General features: G+C 48.3%; 1 protein-coding gene across 1 annotated transcript in view; it reads right to left on the bottom strand.

The window, feature by feature from the left end:
• The window catches only part of SCD5 (stearoyl-CoA desaturase 5), a 39,316-nt gene extending 15,890 nt beyond the window's left edge, over positions 1-23,426 (bottom strand). Inside the window, exon 1 of the mRNA XM_067297058.1 lies at positions 23,196-23,426. Coding sequence (XP_067153159.1) covers positions 23,196-23,355 — 160 coding nt within the window. The 5' untranslated portion in view covers positions 23,356-23,426. The remainder of the gene's footprint in view (positions 1-23,195) is intronic.
• Positions 23,427-23,689: the final 263 nt, after the last annotated feature.

The raw sequence follows: 23,689 nt of genomic DNA, 5'->3' as shown, positions 1-23,689 counted from the left end.
TTCTGCCTGCTCCCTGAAGGGAGGTACATGATAAAAGTCATGCCATCCTCTCCACATGTTATTTACAGATCTATTTTTGTAACTACCAGATCAGTAAACAGGCTGACACCATGACTAACTTTCACTCCAGTTTCCTCTGCACTCTTGTAGCTGTTTGCACACACCTTTTAAGTGCAAGGCCTCAGACTCCTCCTATAGAATTATGGAATACCTGTTCTGCCATTTTCTACATATGATATTAAGCTGTGTCAGTTTGATAAAGCAAGAGTGTGGCAGAAACATCATTAAATAAGGCTTTCCAAATTGCCCAAATGACTGTAATTATGACAACAGATGTGTGACACTCAGAATACTGACTTTATCCAGCCAACATAAAAATATTCAGGTTATAGCCCTGAATCATCGTAAGAACATATTGTCTGTGGGCTTTATGTCTGGAGTGACTGGTTAACCTCATGCTCATCATAAGGGCTGAAATCCTCCACCATCCTTTTCGTTTCAGGGGATTTAGCACTTTCATATGAGCATCTCTCTCATCACTCTTGAGTCTTATTTCTAGCATACCATTAATGAAGCCAGAGGTATTGCCCCAAATAATAGTTTGCTTGGTCTCCCTTATCACATACAGAGGGGTTCTTCTCCCGCTACAAAGCAGAAGACAATTTCTTTGACCAAGCACTTCCCCAGACACCCATCTGAATCATGATCAATAGTACAAAACCAGAATTAAAGATAAGTGGGTACAAAGGAACATAAGCAACATTACTGTACTATTGATTTCTTTTTCTGTACAGTGCAAGAGAAAGGGAGGAGGGCGTGGGTGAAACTGACTGATAACACATGGGCCAGACGAATAGCTGCACTGAAGTCAATGGATTTATACCACTTGATGATCCAGCTTTCACGCTTTAGACAGCTCAGCTAAAGAGAGACCCCCAAGAACCATACCTTTCAGTGACCCTGCTCCAAAACACCCCACATAACAACAGAGTTCTGAACAGTATTTTGGGAGTCTTGGGGCTGTCTTGGGGTGTTTAAGTGCCACCCTGTGTCCATACCTTTGAACAGCACCTTCCAGCCTAGGCCCTCACAGAGAAGCCTTCCCTCGGTTCATACCACAACCACTTCATTGGAAGTCCGTGGCTGCAGATGAGAGACGGATTTATCTAAAACAGTTCTGCAGGAGCCCCATTGCTGCAAAAGGCAGCTCTCAGGCAGAAGGTCTTCAGCAATGAGCCAAAAGCAGGCGAGCTGACTTGGGATAGCAAAGGACTCGTGGTGTGCCCCAGCAAAAGGAGGGGGGAAGCCTGTTACACCGGGGGTTCGCCTGGCACACCACGCTCTTCAAAAGGCTGTGGTCGGGAGCAGTCTGGCTCTTGCCCTCGTGGCTTGGCAAGCAGACAGGGAGACAGGAGCCGGACTGCAAAATCCTCAGGTCCTCAGATCCTCCCAGAAACATGCTGCATAGACTGAATGGGACTTTCCACAGATTCTCCTGGGCAGTGAACCCGAGCCCCTTCCTCCTGCCTTTTCAAGTCCCTCAGGGAACTGCCAGCCTCAGACCACCCCAGCGACTACTGGCTGCGATAAAGCTAAAATGGCTGGGGCTCATACCCACACAACACGTCTATTTTTTGGCTTTGCAGGGGAGGAATCGTAACAGCAGGAATTTTCCTAAAATAAATTCTGAGGGCTGAAACATCCCTGGAGGAAAAAAAAAAAAAATGCACAGGAGTCTGGTGACCAGAGCAGAAACAAATCCTGTCAATCAAACGCACTGCACGGTGAGATCAGATTTCTGCGATTCTTAGAGGAATTAGGGTCCCTGAAAATGTTACTTGGACACCAATTCCCAATGTATAAATAGCTAAGAAGTCAAATATTTGCAGTGTAAAGATGGGTCCCAAGCTTTCCTTTGCAGAATAAATTATGAACTCAAACCAGAAATCAGGTTATAAACCATTTGATTTTACATTATTAATGTACAGTAATGATAGCTACAGTAACTATATGAGAAGAGAGCCACTACTTATCTACCTGGCTAACCTTTTTGAAGTGAACCCCTCCATGAAACATATAAAAGGATTACACTGTGGAGAAAAGCTCTGTTAAAAGCTTCGTTTATATGGAAAACTCCTCTTAGATTTGTAATCGAAGACACCTCCTAAGTAGTAATGAATAAAAAATCCATAGGTATTGCAGAAAAAGGAAAAAAAAAACAAGAGAAAGACCAATAAACAATTTGGAATCCAGTCACTTCAACAATACTTTTTTTTTTTTTTTTAATTAAGAACTTAATATATAAGGAGGAAACAGCTAAAAATGCCAAATTAGTTTTCTAGATTTGTGAGCTAATTCTGCAATTGGGCTGATTTTTTGAAGCTAAATCACACACACAGACTCAAACTGCAGCATTTCAAGCTTAACCTACAAACTAAGAACCCAGCTGTGCTATCTCTCTGCTCCTATATATTGGCTTCACACATGATCGCAGGCCACCGCGAGCGCTGCAGACTCTGAATTCAGAGCACAGATGATAATCCTGTTGAGGAGACATAATATACTGCTTTTCCTCCCCTAGTCTGGTGCTGCAGAGCTGGCAGAAGCAAAGCACAGGAGAGGGATGTGCTGGAGCATGACGGAGGAGGCTGTCAGCAAACGGCCGTGATACAAAGGAGGCAACAGCAAGCTGACGGCATCCCGACCCCTCAAAGATGCCCAGCTACCAGGCCAAGAGGCATGTCCACTGGGCTGTCCTCGCTGGGAGGCCGAGCCAGCCCCAACACCGACTGCACAGAACGCCCTGCTAGGGAAACAAGCGGCGCCTGAGGAGCATGGAGAGCAACGCGAGGCACACCTCATCGCAGACCATGCCTGCTCCAGGGCCTCCCAGGGCCGCTTGGTAGCCTGTCCCTCTCTGGCAAAAGAGACAGACAGCTGAGACCAACTCTCAGGGTAGTCCCCGAGCAAACAGCCCTCCTGAGAGGCAGCGATGTCAGCTCTTCCCCAGTTCCAGCCAGCACAGAGATGGCAGAGCTGCACGCTCAGGTGGCTCCCCAGGGATGCTGTGTCTCCAGGCGAAAATCTAAGTCCTTTCCTTTCGCTTCCCCACTCTGCTCCCAATAAGGTACTTGACTGTACAGCTTCTCTGCTCTTCACCCCATGGCCCTGTTCTCCCATCTCCTGCTCCCTCTCACACGCCATACGGCACACAGCTAGGGCAGCCAGCAGAAATGCATGGCCATCTTTCCACACGCATGGTCATCTTTCCACTCTGTCTCTTTTTTGGTGTTGTGAAAAGTAAGACAGAGATGCTCACAGTTTCATATTGAAGACAAAGGGAGAGGAGAAGGATCCTTTCAAGCCATTTTCTGATTGCTTGTGCTGAGCTTGAAGGAGTTTTACCTCAATCACGGTTTGAGAGCACTGTGGAGCCTCTGCTTCACTGAGTCTCTGGCACAGAGCCATCTCCCTGGCATGGAGCAGAAGTGGGCTACTGTGCTGGGAACGCATCCCGACACTTATTCCAGGGCTCTGCAGCCGGCAAGGATAAAAGCATGCCTTACGTCTGCAGCAGGTTTCTCCTCTTCTGCCACATGTGGCCCCAAAAGCAGTTTCCTTCTCAGCATCAGTTCTTGGTTACTCTGTTAACCACGAGAATTCATACCTGCTCTGTTAAATACTAATACTCTTGTTATTAGGCACACATCACACCAGCATACCTCTGCATCTTCCCTCACCCCTAGCATGCTGCAGGGTTCATGCGGACATACACGAGGGGCTGGCTCAGGGGAAACACCTCAACACGGTGTGTCATGTCTGGTTACTCCCCAGAGCAATGGCTGGCTTGGCCCTGAAGTGTGGTGAAGGCCCCAGACTTGCATAGCTTTGGAGGATCTAAACCGGCTATGGTTTGGCCTTGAGTCACTGTCTGTTTAAAGTGAAGATAACAGGTGCTCTAGCTCCAAACAAATCCATTTTTTCTCCCATTTATCTGAACATACTGGCTTCAGGATAGTTCCCCAGAAATCCTGGCCTCTTGACCTCCTTTTACAGCATGTGATGTCTGTTCCCTCCAGCCCTGCCCTTGGCAATGCTCGGGGACATATCCACAGCTGTCAGCTCTGCCAGCCCAGGTGCTAGTTACAGCCAGGAGGGGTGCCCACCTCTGTGCAGACAGGCCCACGAGCTAGCTGGGAATTCCTCTCTTCATCAGCTCAGCCCTCCCAGTGCACTTCCCCTTTGGGCACGAGCAGGAGGGCTGCACTGACCATCCAAATGTAAGACCCAAAAAGATGCAGGCAGGTTTGGGGCTTGCTGCAGGTCTGGTAGACTTGGGTGCTGTTCTTCACTGGTTTGGGTTTCAAAGGCAACTATGACCAGCAGCAGCTCACTGTGCGCAAGTCATGAAATTGCAGAGCCTGTGCAAAGAGCTCTGTGCCACAGGACTCAAACACTGAGCTAGAGCTGCCTTTGACTGGATGGTAAATCAGGATTTGTTCCAAAGATGGACAAATTAATCCACTAGAGCAAAGATTTTAAGTGGGTTCTCTCTTGCTTCTTCCTATTCTTTCTCCTTTGAGAACTCATGGCAGAATTATTCTCTTCAACTCAGGAATTTTACTTCCCTCTTTTAATGTCTTATACACCTCCCCAGAAGCTACACTTCAATGGAATAAACCGGTGTAAAGTGCCTCCCCTGCAACCAGGGCTCCATCACATCGTTCCCTTAGGCAGGCACCACATTTCCCTGCTCAGAGCCCTGCAGAAATGAGCTCTGCGCAAGCATAAGCACCGACAGGAGCATTTCCAACCAGGAGCTCACTCAATAGAGCACAGCTGATACAAAATACTTTTGAACTGGAGCAAAGGAAGAAGCATATGAGAGGAAACAAAGAGGAAGAAGAGGAAGATAGATAGAAAACAGCAGTAAGCCTGTGCAAAAGGACAAAGGAGAGAACCACACCACCATGGTGCACAGGGACAGGGAGAAGATGCAAAAGAGAAAATATACTTGAGGTTAAACTACTGTGCAAACAGGGAGCCAGCGGGTTGCTAGGCTCCGAAGTACACTCTGCCTGTGCACAGATGCTATTTATGGGAACATGCCAGAATCAATAGGCAGAAGATTTTTATTCAACATCCTTATTAATGACCTGAAACAAAGGCAAACAGCATATTAATTACAACTGCAGATGATGCTAAATTTGGAGCAGCAGCGAGAGAGCTAAGAAACACAAAGAGATCCACGCATAAACAGGGAAAGTAAAGCTCAAAATGAGATTCTGCCTGGATAGAAAAAGCAAAGTAATGTAGCTCAGGGGGCGATAACTGCAGACAGGGATCTGCAATGAGAATGAGATGCTTGGGGAAGCGGTAACCTGCAAGGAGGATCACCAACAGCGAATAAAATATTCTGAGCTTGCAATATGATAAGGCAGCAAAAGACATCAGTGTGATTTTGAACTGCAGGCACAGGGTATCATGTCACAGTCCAAGAGAGGCAATGCAAACTATACCAGGCAAGTTGTTTAAAAATGCATGGGATGGGAGATCAACAGCATCAAATATTTGGGCCACCTTTTTCAGAACAGCTCATCATGCCCTTAGCACAGCTAGATTTCCAAAAAAGCACTACTATACCAAGTGCCATACTCAAATGAAAATCTGTGTGTCCAAGTGGCCAACCTCTTATGAAGATATAGGGGATACTGCCACAGTCTGTAGCAATTTCAGTGGCATCAAGACATCATCCTTAGTTGTAAGTAGTTCCTTTGCTCTAAAAAGAAAAAAATTCAACTGCAGCCTCTCTGCTGTACGCTGAACACCAAAATTAGAAGCCCATCTCTTTCTGAAACCTGAGACCAACTTAGAGCTGTGATACACATTTACATTAGTGAACCCAATGGATTCCAGTTTGGTTCTGACTTTTACCTGGTTATAAAAAAGCAAATCAACCAAAACAAGAAATCCAACAAGCACTGGGTTCAGTCTGCACATCCGAGCAGACAATACTGGCTCCTGAAAGAGATGAAATAATTGGATATCCTTCGCAAGCACAGATTACAAGAAGACACGATCAGATAGCACCTACCTGCACATTGCCCAAGTCAAGCATAATCTAGTAACACAGAACAAACTGCAATCATCTCAATCAGCGTCATCTCTGAGGGACAGAACACCAGTTATAAAAATAGCAGTTGTAAAACAAAATCAATTACACATTCAAAATGTTGCTAATGTCAATATGTAAAACATGCTTTAAAATACAGAATAATGTCATACAATCATTCCTGTGGGATGGGAACACACAGAGCTTGGCATTAACTCACACCCTTTGCTTGCAACTCCTTCTTGTGAAGACAGACCTTCCCTTACCTTCTGCAGGGGACAGCCGGGCCAAGAGCAGGAAAGACAATCAGCGCTTGCTCTGCAGCCCCTGCCAGTCTCACCGGTAGTATCTCTCTCATACATGGACGAAAATCTTATAGTCCCTTGCAAAGCTAAGGGTTTTGGACACTGCATTCAAACACAGCGAGATGACTGCTTCAAAACTGGTATGGGCCCGGAAACCCTACATTCTCATAGTTCAGTCTGGGCAAGCAGTACTGAACATAGATCCCGCCGCAGCCCCATTTTCCAAAGAGATTTTGGGATTAGGCAAGTTCTGTGAACATTCAACCTTGCTTTCTTGTTACAAAATGCAACAAGTGTTTTTCTGGTCCTGACACAGCAAAGCATTGACTCAGCTTTTAAGTCCAACAATTAAAAATGTTAGTTTAGGCAGCACAGAGATTTACTACACAAAGCGACAGGAAACTAGGGCAGGAACTTTAAGATCACCTCTGTCTCATCAGTACCAAAGATGGAAACAACACGTGGAGGAAAGCGCTAGCTCTTCCAATAAGACAGAAGGCTCATCTAGTCCAATACTTTTTCTCCAACAGTGGTAAGATGAATTTCTATTCAGAGAAAGAAAGTGGATAGGGCTTGCAGGCTACGGTCCATTTCTCTTGCAATCCCCCAGGACCCACAACCCTTATCTTAGGGAAGTCATAGGGAAGTTCATCCCTGCCTAGTTCTTTTCTGATCCTGTTTCTACAAGTAGCTCTGCTATTGTCATGTTAATGATGAGCACACAGGTCAAATCCCGAACTGGCCCGAGGGAGGGAGGAGGGGGCACAGAAGAGGAGCTTCTTATTGCAAATCCAATTACATGACTCTTCGCATTGAGGCAAACTCTGCTGTGATGGGACAGAGCATGAAGAAAATGCAACGGGATCTTTTTTCCTCTTGGGATCACTTGCGTATGGAAAGTGGCATATATGTTCAAGGGAAAGATATACCTGAGGGACAGAGGATATTTTTAACTGTGGAGTCCACAACACTGATCTACATTTCAGTCTTCATTCTACATTTCAGTCAGTAAAAATGTCAGGGCACACACTGTATCACGAGATCCTACAGGGCTTGCTGCACACTTAGCACACGGAGCAAAGTTAACCAGGAGGCACGGGCTGGGCTGGCAGCAGGTTAGGCCGGCAGCCTCCGCTAGGAGATGAGCGCTATGGCCACGCCATGCCGTCTCTAGGAGGGCCTGGCTGTGCATGAGGGCTGGAGCCACCAGGCGCTCTGGAGCTGCAAGCTCAGGAACGTGACTGAGGGCCGCTGTGAAAGCCTGACCCCGAGCCTGCGCACACCCTGGGCCAGGGCAGAGCGGGGCTGAGGGCAGCCACCGGGAGGGCTGGAGTTGCTGCCGAAGACAGCAGCTATTCTTGCCTGGGGTGTACGGACCGGAGAAACCATGGCGCAGGCTCCTGCACAATGCAGCCGGGTTACTGCTTGCACCAGCAGCACCTCCACGCCGGTGGACATTAAGATGCCATACTTTGCACAGAGTACGTGGAAAGGAATTAGCAAAGTTGGAGGCTGTCCCAGAGCTGTTATCACAGTTCCTCTTAGCAGGAGGGCGACAAATCTTTTATCAAGATAACCACCAAGGGTCAAGGCCTTCGTTTCACACCTCGTTCCAAGGATGTCAGCCCCACTTAGTCCTGCATTGGTGCAAAATCCCTGCAAAGAGAGCTCAGAACAAGCTGCAAGAACATCACTCTCTCCTAGGACTGGCCCTTGTTACTGACACCTGCAGCCCTAACACGGACTTCAGCAACTGGGGACCCCATGGCCTCAAGTCAGCAGGCAGACGACCTCGTCCAGGCCTGGCAGAACCCTCTTTGGACTGCCGAGCACCTTCTCCATCTCCCTGGAGCACCCCATGCAGCAGGGGCTCTTGCAGGCAGAAAGATAATGAGCTAGCAGAGAAAGCCGGGCGCTCATCCTCGCAAGCAACAGGGAGGCTGAAACCTGTGCATACTCCCGCCATAAAAATGCACGCTGTTTGCACCTCCTGTTGGAGTCTATCTGATTTCTGGTTGCAATTCCCTTTCTCCCAAGCTCTGTGTATGGCCTATGTGCATGGCTGCTTCCTACCAACCCCCGATGCAATTCTGCACGGCCCCACTCACAATCTGCAAAATTTTTTGTCTGCTCAGAGAGTTCTTCCTTGATTAGCGTTTTAGGCTTTTAGTGGCAATGATGGTTAAAGCTGTGCAAGTACCTTAGCTCTCCAGACTGCCATCATTTTGAGGACAGTTTCAGAAGTATACAGCACCCAAGTTCTGCTGGAAGTCTCGCTGCCAGACGATGACATTCCCAACACTGCTTAGCCTATGAGATCTGACTCATTCCCAGCCCAGATGGGAGAGTTCGCAGTTACATTCAGTAAAGGTATATAAGTTTTTGCAGACACACTGAGACACCGCTAGTGTCTCTAGGATTTCACAGATCAGGAGGGCAAGATGCTATGGGTATAGAAGAGATTAATTTCTCAAAGAAGTGAATTCTAGTGACTCTAATGGCCATGAAAGCACATCTTTTGCTTGGGGAAGCAAAATTAATAAACACAAGGGCTGCGCTTCACCTGTAAACATAAAGTTACATTAGCTGCAATCTTCTCAACCATAGGCCAGCTGAAAACAACTCACCTTAGAAATGCTGTTGTATGATGAAGATGTCCTGTGACAGGGCACTATTTGGTGGAAATACCCTTTCCACAGCTGGAATAGCCAGAAAAGTCTCAGGCAAACCTCAGCGTGACAAAGCCTGGCAGGAGATTTTAATCTCAGCACAAGCCAACTTGTCCCTCCCTTTACAAGAAGGCTGGAGAGCTACATATAGAGGGATGCCACAACTTGACTTATTTATACAAATATCAATTTGGAAGTGAAAACAAGAGGGACTTGCGTGGAACATCTGTGAATTTACCCAATGGTAATTTTGCCTCTATTTATTCAGCCAGGTCGAAACTGCTTGCTAGCAGGTTTTAATAACCTGTTGTGTAAAAACCCCAGATCTTCTATCAGGCTGCAAGAACTGCATGAGAAATACAAAGGGTTCATTGCTCAAGCACAAAGGCAGTGTTGCAAAACTAACTGATCACCATAAATATGTAATTGGCACAACTTCCATATCCTACCGTTAGGATTTTTTTTTGCATTTTAAAAATTAAATTACACCTGCATATCTTGTATCTACCCTCTGTTCTTCACTTGGGGTTTTGCTGTTATTCATTGGTAGAATTAGGACTAGTGAGCGACACTAACTAATCCGACCAAACCAGGGAAAGCACTTTCCCTATATCGATCCCCACTGAAATCAAGGACAGCACTTGCCATCCATTTCAGTAGCTGCACCACACTTGGGCTTCTTCCGAACACTGCACAAATCCTCCTCCTAACTAGTCCCATTGACAACAGTCGAAAATTCTTCACGATTCAACCTCGGGGCTCACACACAAAACACAGCAAATAACTTCATTTCATACTGCCTGGTACTACCCGATCTTTTTGCACTGCAATTGGATAATACTACCTTTTTTGTTATCTTTTTCGAAATGCCTTGGCTGACCTTAAGAAGAAAGAATGAATTAGACCAATACTTTGTCTCTCTGAAAATCTCATTTAAAACACACCAATAAATGCATTGGTGGCAGGGCCAGGGTTAACACTCAAATCTCCAGTATACATCTCCATTTCCATCACTCTCCAGTACAACCCTGGAGAAAAAAACTCCTATGCAGAAGAGATGTGAGGAGCAAAATCACTGCACTTTATCCACATCACCCTGTCAAGAAAGTCTGACTTACTGACCTGGAACTACATACACTAAGAAGGGAGAAATTTCCCACTTTAGTCCCTAATTTGCTACCAAGAAGAAATGTTGAATCAGTGCTCTGGCCCCAGGGTCTCTGGGAAGTAAACACTTCTCTGCTAGCAGACGCAGGGAAATGGCTAACCCACTGTTCACTGAGCCCTGCTGAACTATCAAAGGCTGGCATCAAAAGCACCTTGGGCTGGATTCAAACTAGCAGCTGAGAATTAAAAAGCACCACCATGCAGCAGCACCAATTCCCCAAGCCACCCACTATAAAGTGCATGCCAATCCTCACAGGGAGCAGTGCATTCATGTGAAAACTAGATGTGTGAAATCTAAGGCCAGAAGCAGGTTCATCTAAAATTAGATCTAAACTTCCTCTGAGCTGCTCTAAATTGAACTGAGAGAGAAAGACATAAGATGAAGCACACCAAGGGGTAAGCACAGGTTTAGAGCTGCAGTAAAAATGACTTTAGAGGAGGCCCCTCTCCTGCAGCCCTGTACTGTCGTGGAAGAAGTCCAGGAGAAGCCATCTGTCGCATTCTCTTGGCCCAGCCATCACCAGGTCAGTGAAATCCAGGCTATCTCTGCCTGGATGCACATGCCTGCGTAAGCATTTTCAGGAACAAACCCCAGAGCCAGGCCTTTTGGCTGAACATACAAAAGACTTTATTCCGGTTGGAATAGCAGAAACGTTCGCATTGACAACTGCAGCCAATGTGACATAAATAAAGCCAATAGAGCAACGGAAATCACGGCTGACAGCAAACATGCCAGAGAATACTAAAATTCCCCTAGGAAGCAAATACAGACTCCCTGAATTCACCAGCAACTGAAAACCGCGCTAAGATGCTGAACAGTTTATACGTATTTTTAGATCAAAAGAAAAGGCCTAAAGATACTCCGATTCCTCTGAAGTTTCTGATGTTTCTGTGTAGCTTCTTCTCAGCTCAGTCAAATCGTTCATCATCACAAAACAATCAGCAGATCTCACTTCTCTCCCAGTGACCTCACTGCTGTCCTCAATCCATACACCGGCTAGGGCTCCAGAGGTTTTTAAGTGCTCAAGAAATGCCAACAAAGAAGCAGCACCATTTTTGTCTCTTTTTTCAAGGACAGAAGGAAAGAAAGAGTGTGGTTAAGCCAATAGAGCACGGAGCTCCGGAGACATGCATTCAGCACACAGCTCTGCCTCTGGGAACGAGGATGAGTTATTTAGCAGCCCTGCTGATCAGCAGCCCAAGCTTGCCTGGTGCCCAGCTGTTTGCACCATGGGGCAAATCACCTTATCCCCCCCACTCACTCTGTGCACACTGGCAGGACCACCCAAAGCACAGAGCCAGAGAAGAGCAGCTTCTGCCCTATTAAAAACAAAGATATGGCTTGCCACAAATCCATCATTATTTGGGTAGCCCGAAAGCTTCTGTCTTTTTCAGTGTCTCGGCACAAGGCACAATGAGAGAGCAGGTGCCTGCAAGGAGCAATTCACTTCTGAACTGCTGGGTCTCCAGCCACAGTTCAGAGCAGGCAGCAGCAGCTCTACCCCAGCACCATGCTGAATGGGATCCTGAGCGCAAGACAGAGCCATCTCAGACCCTGCTCCAATTCATAGTGCCCTCCTACGCCAGCCAGCAGTTGCCAAAGCAGAGCTCCGGCTGGTTTTAACTTCTGGAGGCTTCAGACTCTGGACCATGCTGCTGTCCCTCTGTGTAACTGCATCTTGACTTTGTGCTTGCTTTACATGTGTACTGTCAGCTCCTGCAGCTTTTTCTCCCTTCTCCAAAACAAAATATCTCTCAGAGAAAAACCTATTGAGAAAAAATGGCCTTTCCCCATTTTCTAATTTTCTGGTAGTCTGAGCCTCAGAGCCAGGCTGAAAGCATTATACCTCATTAAAAATAAAAGACACAAGCCTTTTGCATCCATCCGAACATGTGGCAGGCAGGTAAGTTACCCAGAGCAATCAAGTAAAAGGATTGTACCCGGAGGAGAGAAGGACGCCTTTGTCTCCAGCACAAAGGCTGGCGACAGCCCGGGCAGGCCGATGCCGTCAGCTCTCCAGGGGCGCTCACCGGATGATTGCTCTCCCCGCTGCCCGGATGATTACTCACCTCACGCCAGCCAGCCGAAACAGTCCTAGCCAAGGCTCTGCTCCCGCAGCAGGTTCTGGCCTGGAGAAAGGGCCCACACACAGGGTCTCCACCTACCCAGCACGATTTTTTGGTAATTTTTTTTTTTTTGCCCTTTCCACAACCACCTCTCTACGTGCCGCAAAGGAGGCCCGTTTTATCTGCCTGCTGAACGGCAGCCAGGCAGCTTTTGGCCAACCCAAACACGCGAGTCTCTCCCTCCGCGCCAAAGGTCTGAGCCAAAGCCAAATGCACACAAGGAGAGTCTTGCAACGACTGCTGAGAGGAGGTCTGACCACGCTCGCAGGCCTGCTTCACTTCAGCAGCGCAGTTGACTAACTAACTTCAGCAGGGCAAGGAGCAGTTCGCACAGAAAACCATCACCTAGTACCGTCATTCCAACTAATTGCTTAAGTTGACTACACAGATCTTATTTTCCACACCAATAGCCAAATGAATTCTGGGAAGAAGTCATACTCTGGTGGCGCTGGTCAAAAAATAAAAAATAAAAGGAAAAAAAAGAAAACCCTTTCTTATACTCCCTCCCCCAAGAAAAGGAGGAGTTGCTGACATTTTCATAAGACAAGCTGCCACTTCCAACCCGCACCGTTACCCAGCACATATATGTTTCCTATCTCCAATGGTCTGGAAGTATTTATGACCAAGTAACTGAGGGTTTGCAAGATTCAGTACTTCCTCTTTTAAAATGCCCCAAAATTCAAATTCAGCCTTTTAACATTTGTAGTTACTGCTCTACCACCAGGCCATTCTTCCTCTTGGAAAAACAGAGTTCTCCTCCAAAGAGAGAGGACCGAGAGCACCATCCTGAAACTCCGGTTAGACGGTCACGCCAGCTCACATCAGGTTTCCACCCAGTTCAAAGAACTTTTGACTGTCAGTATAAGTACTTATAAGTACTTATATATATAAGTAGTACTTATTTTCTCTGATGACAGAGTAGCCTCGAAAGCTTAATACAAAGCTTTCCATCTGTTTCTAAGACGAGTACGATTTTTCTCAGACATGATTTCTCTTTCTGATTTGGATGAAACACTTGATTTCTGCATGCAGTTTACTATTGACATGTGAAAGTGAGACAGTCAGTCACTTTTCCAGCCCAGATGCGTGTGTCCTTACCAAGGCTTCCACAAACAACATGCAGATTATTCCCCAATTCATTCAATTGCTCAGTGATTAGTTTGGCCAAGTACTCCTGAAAATAGGTGAGCTATGAAAACAAACCTCTGTCCTGCAAGCAAGGCTAAAACTTCCTCCATGCTGTGGCAGAGGAGGAGGATGCTTAGGCAGAAGATGCAATGTTATTCCTGTTGCTGCCAAGATGAGAAACAAGAGGCTCAACCTCGATCAAGGAGCAAGGCTCAGGGATGAGTTGGCCAGGTCCCAGGAGAGCAGATGAACAAAGTACAGCAAGGATGGGGAAGAACAAACACCCCTGAACTAGGCGGTTCTTGCAGAGGGAGGGCAAGCCATCCTCTGCAGTGTGGACAAGATGCTCACTGAAAGCCTGTCCCTGCCTCAAGGATCCCACAGTCAAACTGGGAAACGTGTGCCAGAGGAACACAGCCAGGAAAGACCCCATTGCTCCTGCCTGCAGGCACGAAGCCCGAGTCACTCACCTCCAAACAGGAACCCAGGATTGTTCTCCTTTGACCTCAGGCACAGACAGTTCCCAAACAGTTTATTTCCACTCCTCCCATGAAGACCTGCTTTTTCTTCTCTGCCCAAGCACTTCTGTACATTGGTTGCACCCCTTCTGCCTTCTAACTTTTCCCCTCCAGTTATGAAGGACATTAAATTAGCCTCAAAAACATTCTGTCCTACCCTGGCCATTCCTTTGCCTCCAGCTTCTTTCCAAGCCCTGGAAGAGCCCAGGAGAGCACAGTGAGCGTGTGTGGCCTCCCCTGCCCTGGGCTGCGGCTACTGCTGATCAGAGCAGTGCAAATTGCTACTAAGTGCCTCACTGCTGTTCTCCTTACTTCTGAAATGAGATCTATGGGCCTAGGGAGAAATCCCTGCCCAGATCCAGCTGTGTGGACAGGATAGGAATCAGCACACGAACTGCTCCATATGCGGAGTGCAAGGGAGAAGCAGCCAGGATACTGCAACCACTTTCACCAACACAGCTGGATCCCACAGACAGAGAGAAGGCTTTTCAACAGTGCTGGGGTAGGGATGATACTGAACACTCAGCAATACAAAACCAGCTCGAGAACAGTGCCAAAGAGCCAGGCTATCAGAAAGTCCAATCAAGAACAACCCCCTCATTTGCCAAGACCACCCGATTATATTCTGAGCCATTCAGAACGTCGTCTGAGGAGTCACCAGCCAAAAATGTGTCAAGAAACCTCCTCATTTCACCCTCCTTCCAGAATTGCCAATGTTCCGGGTGCTGAGGTCCCTGTACAACACAAATAGCTCACAGGATTTTCGACATCAACATCTGACAAACAGCCCTCTCTTCCCTATCAGTCTTGCCTTGTTTAGTACCGTAATTTTTAGCATGCCAGATCTCCAGTGGGGCAGCACATTTGATTGTTAGCCTACATGGTAAAAATAAAAACTGATTGCAAGAAACTGCTTGGCTTCAATTATAACATCAGTGTTAATTACAAGTGCAACAGTAATTGCAGGGAGGGAAGGCGGAGCGACAGTGGTGAGGATGCATACTAAGTTCTGGTGAGCAAGCTGACATTTTATAGCCTGTCCTTTCAGAGGAGGAGGCAGTATTTTTCCTTCCTTGACAGCAACTGCAGAAGTCCCAGAGAAGTGGGCCAGCATGGATCACACTGCTCTGCTGGTGGCATCTCCTGGAGTAGAGGCATCCAGTATGCTCCCAGCCCCACGAGACCTTCCCTGATGCTGATACAACTCTGAACAATGCACTCCTTCCACTTGTAGCAAAGCTCATTTTGACTCATCCACTGAAACTCTTCAGAGCTTGTACCGCCATCCCCACCTCCCTATGTAACTAAATTACAGCAGAAAGCTGGAGGCACAAAACCTTGTTCCTGCCCCAGAGCCCCCCTCCACTGGCTCGGGAGCTGGCAGGGCTCTTGCCATCCTGCAGCCCTCGCACGGGCTTCTGCGCTGTAAAGACAGGCAGCTCTGTTGGTACCAACAAGCACGTCCCCATGGCTGCTCTGAGGGATACACGTCAGATGTTGGGGGGCAGCCAGCTGCAGGAACACCTGGCTCTGGGGAAGAGCGAGGCTGCTTGCAAAGGCCTCTCCAGCTTATCACTGAAAGGTGCGCCTCTATCTGGAAGCCTCCAAGGGAGAATAAGTCACAACAGGCTCTCTTCCACTTCCTCACTGACAGACATGATCCAAATCCCAGGAAGCCAACAATACCTGTTGAATTCAGTAGGCTGTGGAAGAGGGACAGGGATTTCCATCTTTGCTGGATCCAGCTCTCATCTCTACCCTCACGGTATAGGGGAACCTAAGCTCAGAGGGAAGGACTATTTGATTTTTTTCTAGTTTGCCTGGAGCACAGCTCAGAACTGCTTAGGCACTGCTCTAGAGTGAACCCTGTTCCCAGGAAGCACAGCACTGACCCTAAACCAAGGGCTAGGAGGCCCAGCAGCGCTTCTTCCTGGGGCGAACACTCCAGTGTTTGACCACGTAAGGCTTCATTATTCGCTTAACCATTTACTCTGCCAAACAATGTCTTTTGAATGCCTTGAATGCACCTCCCAAGGATGACATGAAGAAGGAGACATCTTACGGAGACGTGGCACAGTATGCATACACTCTGCGCCCCCACAGACGTTAGATTTTTTTCTCCATTCCTTTACCATGTTCATGGTGCCTATGCAATATGCAGCCCACAAAACCGAGCAAAACCAAACAGAGCATTGCCAATGTAATGCGGATGAAATCAAGATGAGGAACAACTATATGTACTTAAAGCTGAACATCAGGAAGTTCACGGACAGGGTCTTAAGAAGTTATCTCCAGAAATAATTAAAATAGGAAAGGACTGAACGCTGGGGAAGGGAAAACATCAGACTGGCAGGAGTATAACCTACATCAAGGCATCTCAAAGCAGTGATCTGGAACAAGCCTAGGGCTACTCTTGTCTACGCATTGCTAAATGGAGGGTGTGTTCCTCAGCTAGACTGAGGATGTAGAGTTCAGACTGTTCCCATACGTGAAAGGCTAAGGAACAACATGCTACAGCCACCCCACCTCCAGGGTACTTGTAATTCCTAAGAATAAAAGCACTGTTTGAGATTAGATTCTGTTCCTGTCAAAGACCATGACAGGAATGGAAATTTAGCTATCGACGCTAGGAGAGAAGGAACAAGCCAAGAACCTGACTATTACAGAGAAGGCTGTGAAACCACGCTTTCACAGGGGACAGGAGAGGAAAAGCTGGACCAAACTTACCCCAGAGATAAACAGGGCTGTTCCACAATGTTGACCTGCCCCTCAGATATGCAATACTAAACGTTCACTTTTCACTCTCTGCTCATCCAGTTGACCAGCTGCAGTCATGAATTGCTGAAAGCATGGTGGAGCTATGAAACAAGGCTGGCCTTCCTATATACCACAGAAGCTGCTCAGAGCTGTTTATTGCTCCACTGTCAGCGGCACTTCTGTGAGCTGGCAGACAGACCTCTTTTGAGATTAAGGCGAGATAAGGTTGTTCTGTTTAGCCAATCCCTCCTATCAAGAATGCCTTGGATACCTCCTCAGAGTACTGTAAGAGGAAAGCACTTGCTACCTGTTTCCGGACCCAAAATTTTGCCTATTGAAATCACCTGAGCAGAATCACCTTGCAGGACCCGGACGGTGTTCCTGGCAGAGTGACCGCAGAAGTGAAAGCAAAAGATATTTGAATCAAATGGCTCCATTCCACATTTATGAAATGGAGATAACATTTCCACTTTCTTTCCCTGAAGAGGTCTCAGAGCTACTGAGAGCAAGTTTGTTGGAGCTAAGATTTTTTTTATAGCCACCAGTACAGAATTTTTGGCCTAACGGTAGCTTTCTGTGAGCGAGAACAATGGTATACGTCAGAATGGTTAACGACCAAGCACATAATAACCAAAAAGCCAGTAGATGGCACTCAAGAATATGCAAGACTGCTCCGAAATTTGTGAGCCCGATAAAACTTGCATCTGCAGTGCACAACAGCAACATGTGCCTCATTACATAGATCTCTCACTGGGCTGAAATGAAGGTGATCATCTTGGTAGGGCCCTCTAGGCACTACCGTAACCTGAAGCACTAGGACTGCAATAGTTTTAATCTCTTTTATAGATAGGATCCAGGAAGGAGAATTTGGCCCCAGACCTGAGCTCTCTGGGAGCAGCTTGCATCTTGGCTCAGCCGCAGCTGGGCAGCCCCACCACTCCGCCTGTGCTCTCAGACAGCCAGCACTGAAGTGCGCAGGAAAGCTGTGGGTAAGTGGGGCACAGGGCCTGCCAAGACTGAACACTATCAATCTGGCATTTTCAAGAGCATTAAAACGTCTCCTAAACATTGTTAAAAACAGCAACAAACCTCCCCTCCCATATGAGCGCAATTAGAACAATGCCATCCTCCTGCCTCGATCCCAGGCTCCGGCAAGTCGTATCAGCGTGTGAACTGACGCCCACTCGGATGTCAGGCAGCTCTGTAAAGCACATTGATATGATCCTGGTTTCTGAGTGGACTGTCTTTTGTCCTAAGATATCTACGTGCCACAGCTGTGCAGCTTTCGAAAGTCATTAATGCTAGTAATGCTCAGCAGCCTCAACTCAGATCTGTCCAGAAATACTACTAAGACAGATTTCAAAACTGCAAGGTTTTCAAACAAGTAGCCGGTTAGTTTGTTTTCTGTTTTCTTCATCCTTTATAATCCACTTGGGCTCCTTCTTAAAGCACTTCCTCACAAGCCCTCCATGAAGGCTAAAAACTGCCTTTTTCCATACAAAACCGGAGACCCTTACAAATCATGCAATCCCACAGAGGACAGTCTTTAAGAAAAATCAGGCTACCCTGGGACTATCAAAGAAACTGTTAGCATTGGCAACGCTGGGCCTTGCAGTGAAAGGTACTGACAACTTTCCCTGTCACAGCGATCTCCGAGTATTTGTTGTGTCGTTTTCCTAACCCAAACCAGATACCCTAGGAGGGAAGGAACAGGAAGGTGCTGATTGCAGTGAAAAGCCTGCAGCTTAAGAAGCATCATTTAATGATGCATTCCCAACTTCCATGAAGAGACACAATCAGCAGTTTCCTGACAACTGCACTGTGGAAGGATGTGCAACATTTACAGTCTGAAGGAGGCAGAATTACAGCCATATCCATAGTCCTGGCTGGCTGCAAGGACTCCTTCACAGGAGTTCATATGCATAAACATACACCATCATGCCCCACAACCGCTGCTTGAATCAAACCGATGACTTAGTCTTATTCATTCCTGGGGACCTGGTGTTCCCAGCCCAGACCATGGATCCATGACATGACTCCCCGTTTTCTGTTTCCGCTTACAGAGGGGTGCTCCCATCCTGCCCGACCTGTTCCATCTCCCCTCTGTCTGGTCATGGCTGCCTGTGCCGATGAGAGTCGGTGGGAAAGACTGCCCTGGGGGCTGCAGAGAACCGTGATCTCTCCTCTTCAGCGCTCTCTGAAAAGGGCACTGAGCAAGAGGAGCCCCAAGCAGTGCAAAAGCAGGCAGAAAAGAAGAAAACTGAAGAAGCATCTCAGAGCACCAGCTCTGGGGTCAGGGCTACACAGTGCTCTGTGCTTTTGCATGTTGCCTGCCGGGGAGCAGACGCCACCAAACCTCCTGGCTGTGCCCAACAAACCTATGGGTGCAACTTGGGAGTAGACTAGACTCGAAGCATGTTTCCTCACCAGTTCCCACCACCTTCCAAGGCTGGGAACCCCAGGTGCTGAGATGTCCCAAAATGGCAGCTGTCAGCCAAGAAACAGCATGGACATGAAGAGTAAAACACCAAGAGGAAGGAGAGACCACACATCCCAAGCTGCCTGGCTCTTGGTAGGAAGGGAAAGGGAAACAACAGCATCTTCTCTACATCCCCCAGCTCTGCACTCAACTAGAAGCCAGACTGGAAAACAAGCTGAGAGTGCTTCCGCTGAGTGTGGGAGAGCTGGGAGAGCAAGGGACATTTCAAAGGCACAGTGCTGGCATGATGTGCCAGGACTGGTACACGGCCGTCCCATGGGCAAACCCTAAGGCTGCTTGATGGCTCACACGTACCAACTGCTGTACTCCCAGTCAAGGGAGCTCCCAGCTCATGGAAAATTTTGATATGAGTAATTTTATTGCTGTTGTTCAGTCTGGACTGGGACCAAACTCCAGGGAGGAGGATGGCCCCAAAAGCCTGCATTTTAACCAGTTTAACTACACATCCTTCAAAGGGGAACTGACTTCCCAGCGCTCTCTGGGTTATCTTGGTGGCATCACCCACAACACTACCGCGGATCTTTTCCACAACCCCAACTCTGTGGTTTCCACATGGGGCAGGAAAAGCTGTAGCACTGCTCTCTAGGTGTTTGTGCAGGAGGCAATGGGAACAGAAGAGTACAGAAAATCCTGAGTAAACAACCAACGAAGCCTTTGCTTGGCAGCATTTTTCCATTGTCTATTATGTGCAGCTGGATGAATGTCAATAAATTACCAATGGAAATGAGTCCTGCTGAGCACGCAGTTTGGCTAGAACAGCTGTTTTCTAGGTGGCACAGTGGCATTTCAGCTTAGCGTGCAGCGGTGAATCAGTGATTACTAAGTTGATTGAGGTGAAAAAGGAAAAGAAGAAAGCATGAAGAACAGGAGGGCTCCCGCACCGCATGGGGGGAGGGAAGAATCCCATCTCTGTCGGAGCCACGAGCCCATCTAGGAGTGGATGTCTCAGGGGAGGAGAAAGTAAAAAGCCAGCAAGGCTCTGATGAGTCATGGGAAGCTGTCCTCTTCCTTCCAAACACCCGGAGGTTACACCCAATGCTGGTGCTGGCACCAGGAGCCACTGTCTGCCCACTTGTTCCTGCAGCTTACCGGGGGCAAAGAGGGACAAAGCAACTCAGTGGCTTGCATAAGATCACTGGGAAGCTTCCCAAGTGCCAGACAGACTTGGGAAGGAGGAGAAGCAAGCAGGGATACAACAAGGGCTGCAGCTCTTACCTGCATCTGTCAGATATATGCATCTCGGTACCAGCCACCACTGCATCCTTACCACCCAAACAACTTCTCAGCCACATCCAGCCCTGCCCTAACACCGCACAGTCTACCTCCACAGCACACAGTCCTGCTCCACTCACTCACACACACACACTGCCCCCAAAAAGGATGTCCTTACAGCTGATCTGACTAGGAAAGGAGATGCAGAAAGTTGAGGAGGGCAGAGGACAATCTCATGTGCCCTTTTTCCCTCTGACACAATTTTACTGCTTTGCTCTTTTCACAGAGGGTGAAGTAAAGTGGGTTTGCTAATTTAAACAATAGAAACCCAGCTTTTGTCTACCCTGAGAAACTCTGATGGAAGGACCTCAGACACAGTCTCCAGCATGACAGGAACCTGCAAGTTACATTTGTCCGATAAGTGACTTCTCCTGCATTTCTGCAAGAGGTCCTGTATTTTTACCTTGCTTGATGTCTCTGAGGGAGGCAGACCACTCTGGTAGCCAGCTGTCAAAGCAGCATGCCGTGGCTGATTGGCCTAGAAGAGCTGGAGCCAACACACTTGCTCCCTGCTTAAATAGCCCTTGTAAAACCACCCAGCAGACTCCTGTAAAAACTGAGGGGTCTGCTCTAGGGCAACTGTTAAAAATAATGATGTCAAGAAATGGGAGGCTCTCTATTTGAGAAAGAAAGGGATTTTTTTAAGTTACAAAGACTTTGAGATCTGTTTATTATTTAACATCTGTTTAATTTCAACTAGGAGAAAAAAAAAAAAACACCTTGGGGGATGGAGGGCTAAAATTGGCAATTCAGTCCTCCAGCTCCAGCCTTAAAGAGTTCCATAATTAAGAAGCAGTGAAATTAGAGACGATTTCAAAGCATCTTTTCAGAAAGGCAAAACATGTAAAAAGAAGGACCACCTGCCTGCATGCTACAGGACCTAAAAGGGTTGAAATTAGACTGCAGATTGTGCGTCCTGGCTGCACAGCTCACACAGGCTCTCATGGTTTCCCCCACCATCAGGCTATAGCCAAGGTAAACTATGAAACCAATGTGAACATGGCCAGGAGTAGGAGGGAGGAAGAAGTATATAGTAGCGCTCATAAAAGAAGGAAACTAAGCAAAACAAAACCACCCCCAAATGTTTTCTGATATCAAGCATGCTCGTAAATGGTTTGTGCAGAATAGGCAGCTAGTCCAAATGTCAGGTTTCCACCAGAGACCCAGGAATAATATCCCAGTTAAAAAAATTCTCAGAAGATGGTACTTGATATACCTGTTATTTCTAGACTGTAAATGAGCTATTTAGGCTATTTCTAAGGGTATAAGAGAGAGAGAGAACATGAAAAGTTGAGCCAAAGAAAAATATATTTAAGAATTCCTCAAACACCGTATAATAAGTAAGCCTGATTTCTCAGGTTTTCAGCTGATTGGCTGTTTTTTTTGAGGTTTACCTATGATTACCACATAACGATCTGAATTTGCTGTCAAGTGAGTTCACTGCAGCATAGGGCACCTTTTTTCTTTTCTTTTTTTTGCCTGTATTTGTACAGCTTAGCACAAAGGAGTCCTGGTCCATGAAATTCTCCATTCACTCAAAAGCACCGTGAAGTTGCTCTTTACCAAGGAAATTCTACTAGCTGTGAGTAGCATTCGAGTTTTTATCCTCTTGGCCACCCACACATACATGACTAGATCTAAAACTCTGCCCAGTCAAGGATGACACCTAACACCCACCATCTGTCAGTCCCACAAACCCCCCAAAAACTTGAATGATACTGCAGTGCATTTATGTAGGTCTTCTTTCAGCATCATTCTTCCATGGAGAAAAGAGGACCTCACTGGAGGATTGAAATAAAGACGCTACATTTCATATTCTCTTTCCCAGGCCAAATCTTCACTTTTCCATAGCTAGCAAGAAGACAGACACAGTAAGCCACTTGATCTCAGTAAGCCCAGCTGGGCTTCCCTGGTCTCTCATGGCTGGAGTATCACAGCTCCTTTCTAGACTTTTAAATCTTCTCTAGCCAGAAGATGTACCACCCTCCAAAGAGACAAAGAACAGAGCGATTTTCTAATCCCAACCAAAGCAGAAAAGCATAGTGTTTATAAAGCAGTAAGAGGGAGCAGAAGAGAGAAACACCAAATAGTTCTCTATTAGACTTTTAAAAAGAAATATGAGCTGCTCTACGCTGCTTTTAGCTAGAAAATGCCTGATGTGACTAGAAAAAGAGTGTCTTCTGTTTCTACAGCAACTGCATGCCAGGCGCTACGCTCACAATGGCACCTCGGGAGCGATCGTATCGGTGCAGAACAAAAGACGCCGAGATTTCCGAGCGGACCGCAGGCGTTATTCGCCTGCCTCAACTCTCAAGAGCATCCAGCCAACGGGAGCTCCCGAAAGCAGGCAACTCAGAAAATAAAATGCACCAAAACCCACAAAACCGCGGCTGGCCCCTCCACCCCCAAAGCCGCACTGGGCTCCGCAGGGCCGTCCCTCCCGGGGGGGGGGGGGGGGGGTCGGCTGCCTCACCCGTCCCGGCGGCGGGGGGGCCGCGGCGCCGCGCCAGCGATGCTCCCGGCGGGGGGCGGCCGCTCTGCACGCCCCCACCCCGGCACGGAGAGGCACGGTGAGGCAGGCCGCCCCCCCTCCGCCGAGCCGAGAGCCCCCCCGGCCGCGGCCCGCGCCGCCGGACTCACCCCAGAGCAGGGTGAGGAGCTGGGCCCGCGGGACGAGGCTCAGCGCGTACACGGCGCCCAGGTGCAGCAGGCCCATGAGCACCACGTTGCGCCACACGATGGCCTGCCCGCAGCCCGCCGGGCTCGCCTCGCCGCTCGGCGCCCGCCGGCCCCCGGCCATCTCCCCGGTGCGGAGCGCGGGGCGCGGCGGGGTGCCTAGGGGCGGCGGCGCCCGCGCAGCGCGGCCCGGGGGCGCCTAGGGGCGGCCGGCCCGCAGCGCCGCATCTGTTGCTGCTGCCGCCGCCGCCGCCTCCATGGAGCTCCCGCGCCGCCGGCTGCGCCCCGCACCGCGGCGGGCGGGCGGGGGCGGCCCCGGACCCTGCATAGCGACAGCCAATGAGCGCCGCCGCGGCGCCTCGCCGGCCCCCGCCCCGGCCCCGCCCCGGCGGCCTCCGGCGCCCGCCGCGCCGCGCCGCGCCGTGGGGTCAGCGGCTTCGCTTCGCGGGGCTCCCCAA

Source organism: Apteryx mantelli, chromosome 5, assembly GCF_036417845.1.
Source record: "Apteryx mantelli isolate bAptMan1 chromosome 5, bAptMan1.hap1, whole genome shotgun sequence".
NCBI classification, from domain to species: domain Eukaryota; kingdom Metazoa; phylum Chordata; class Aves; order Apterygiformes; family Apterygidae; genus Apteryx; species Apteryx mantelli.
Note: the sequence above shows the minus strand (reverse complement) of the source record. Positions and strands in the feature narration are given on the sequence as shown.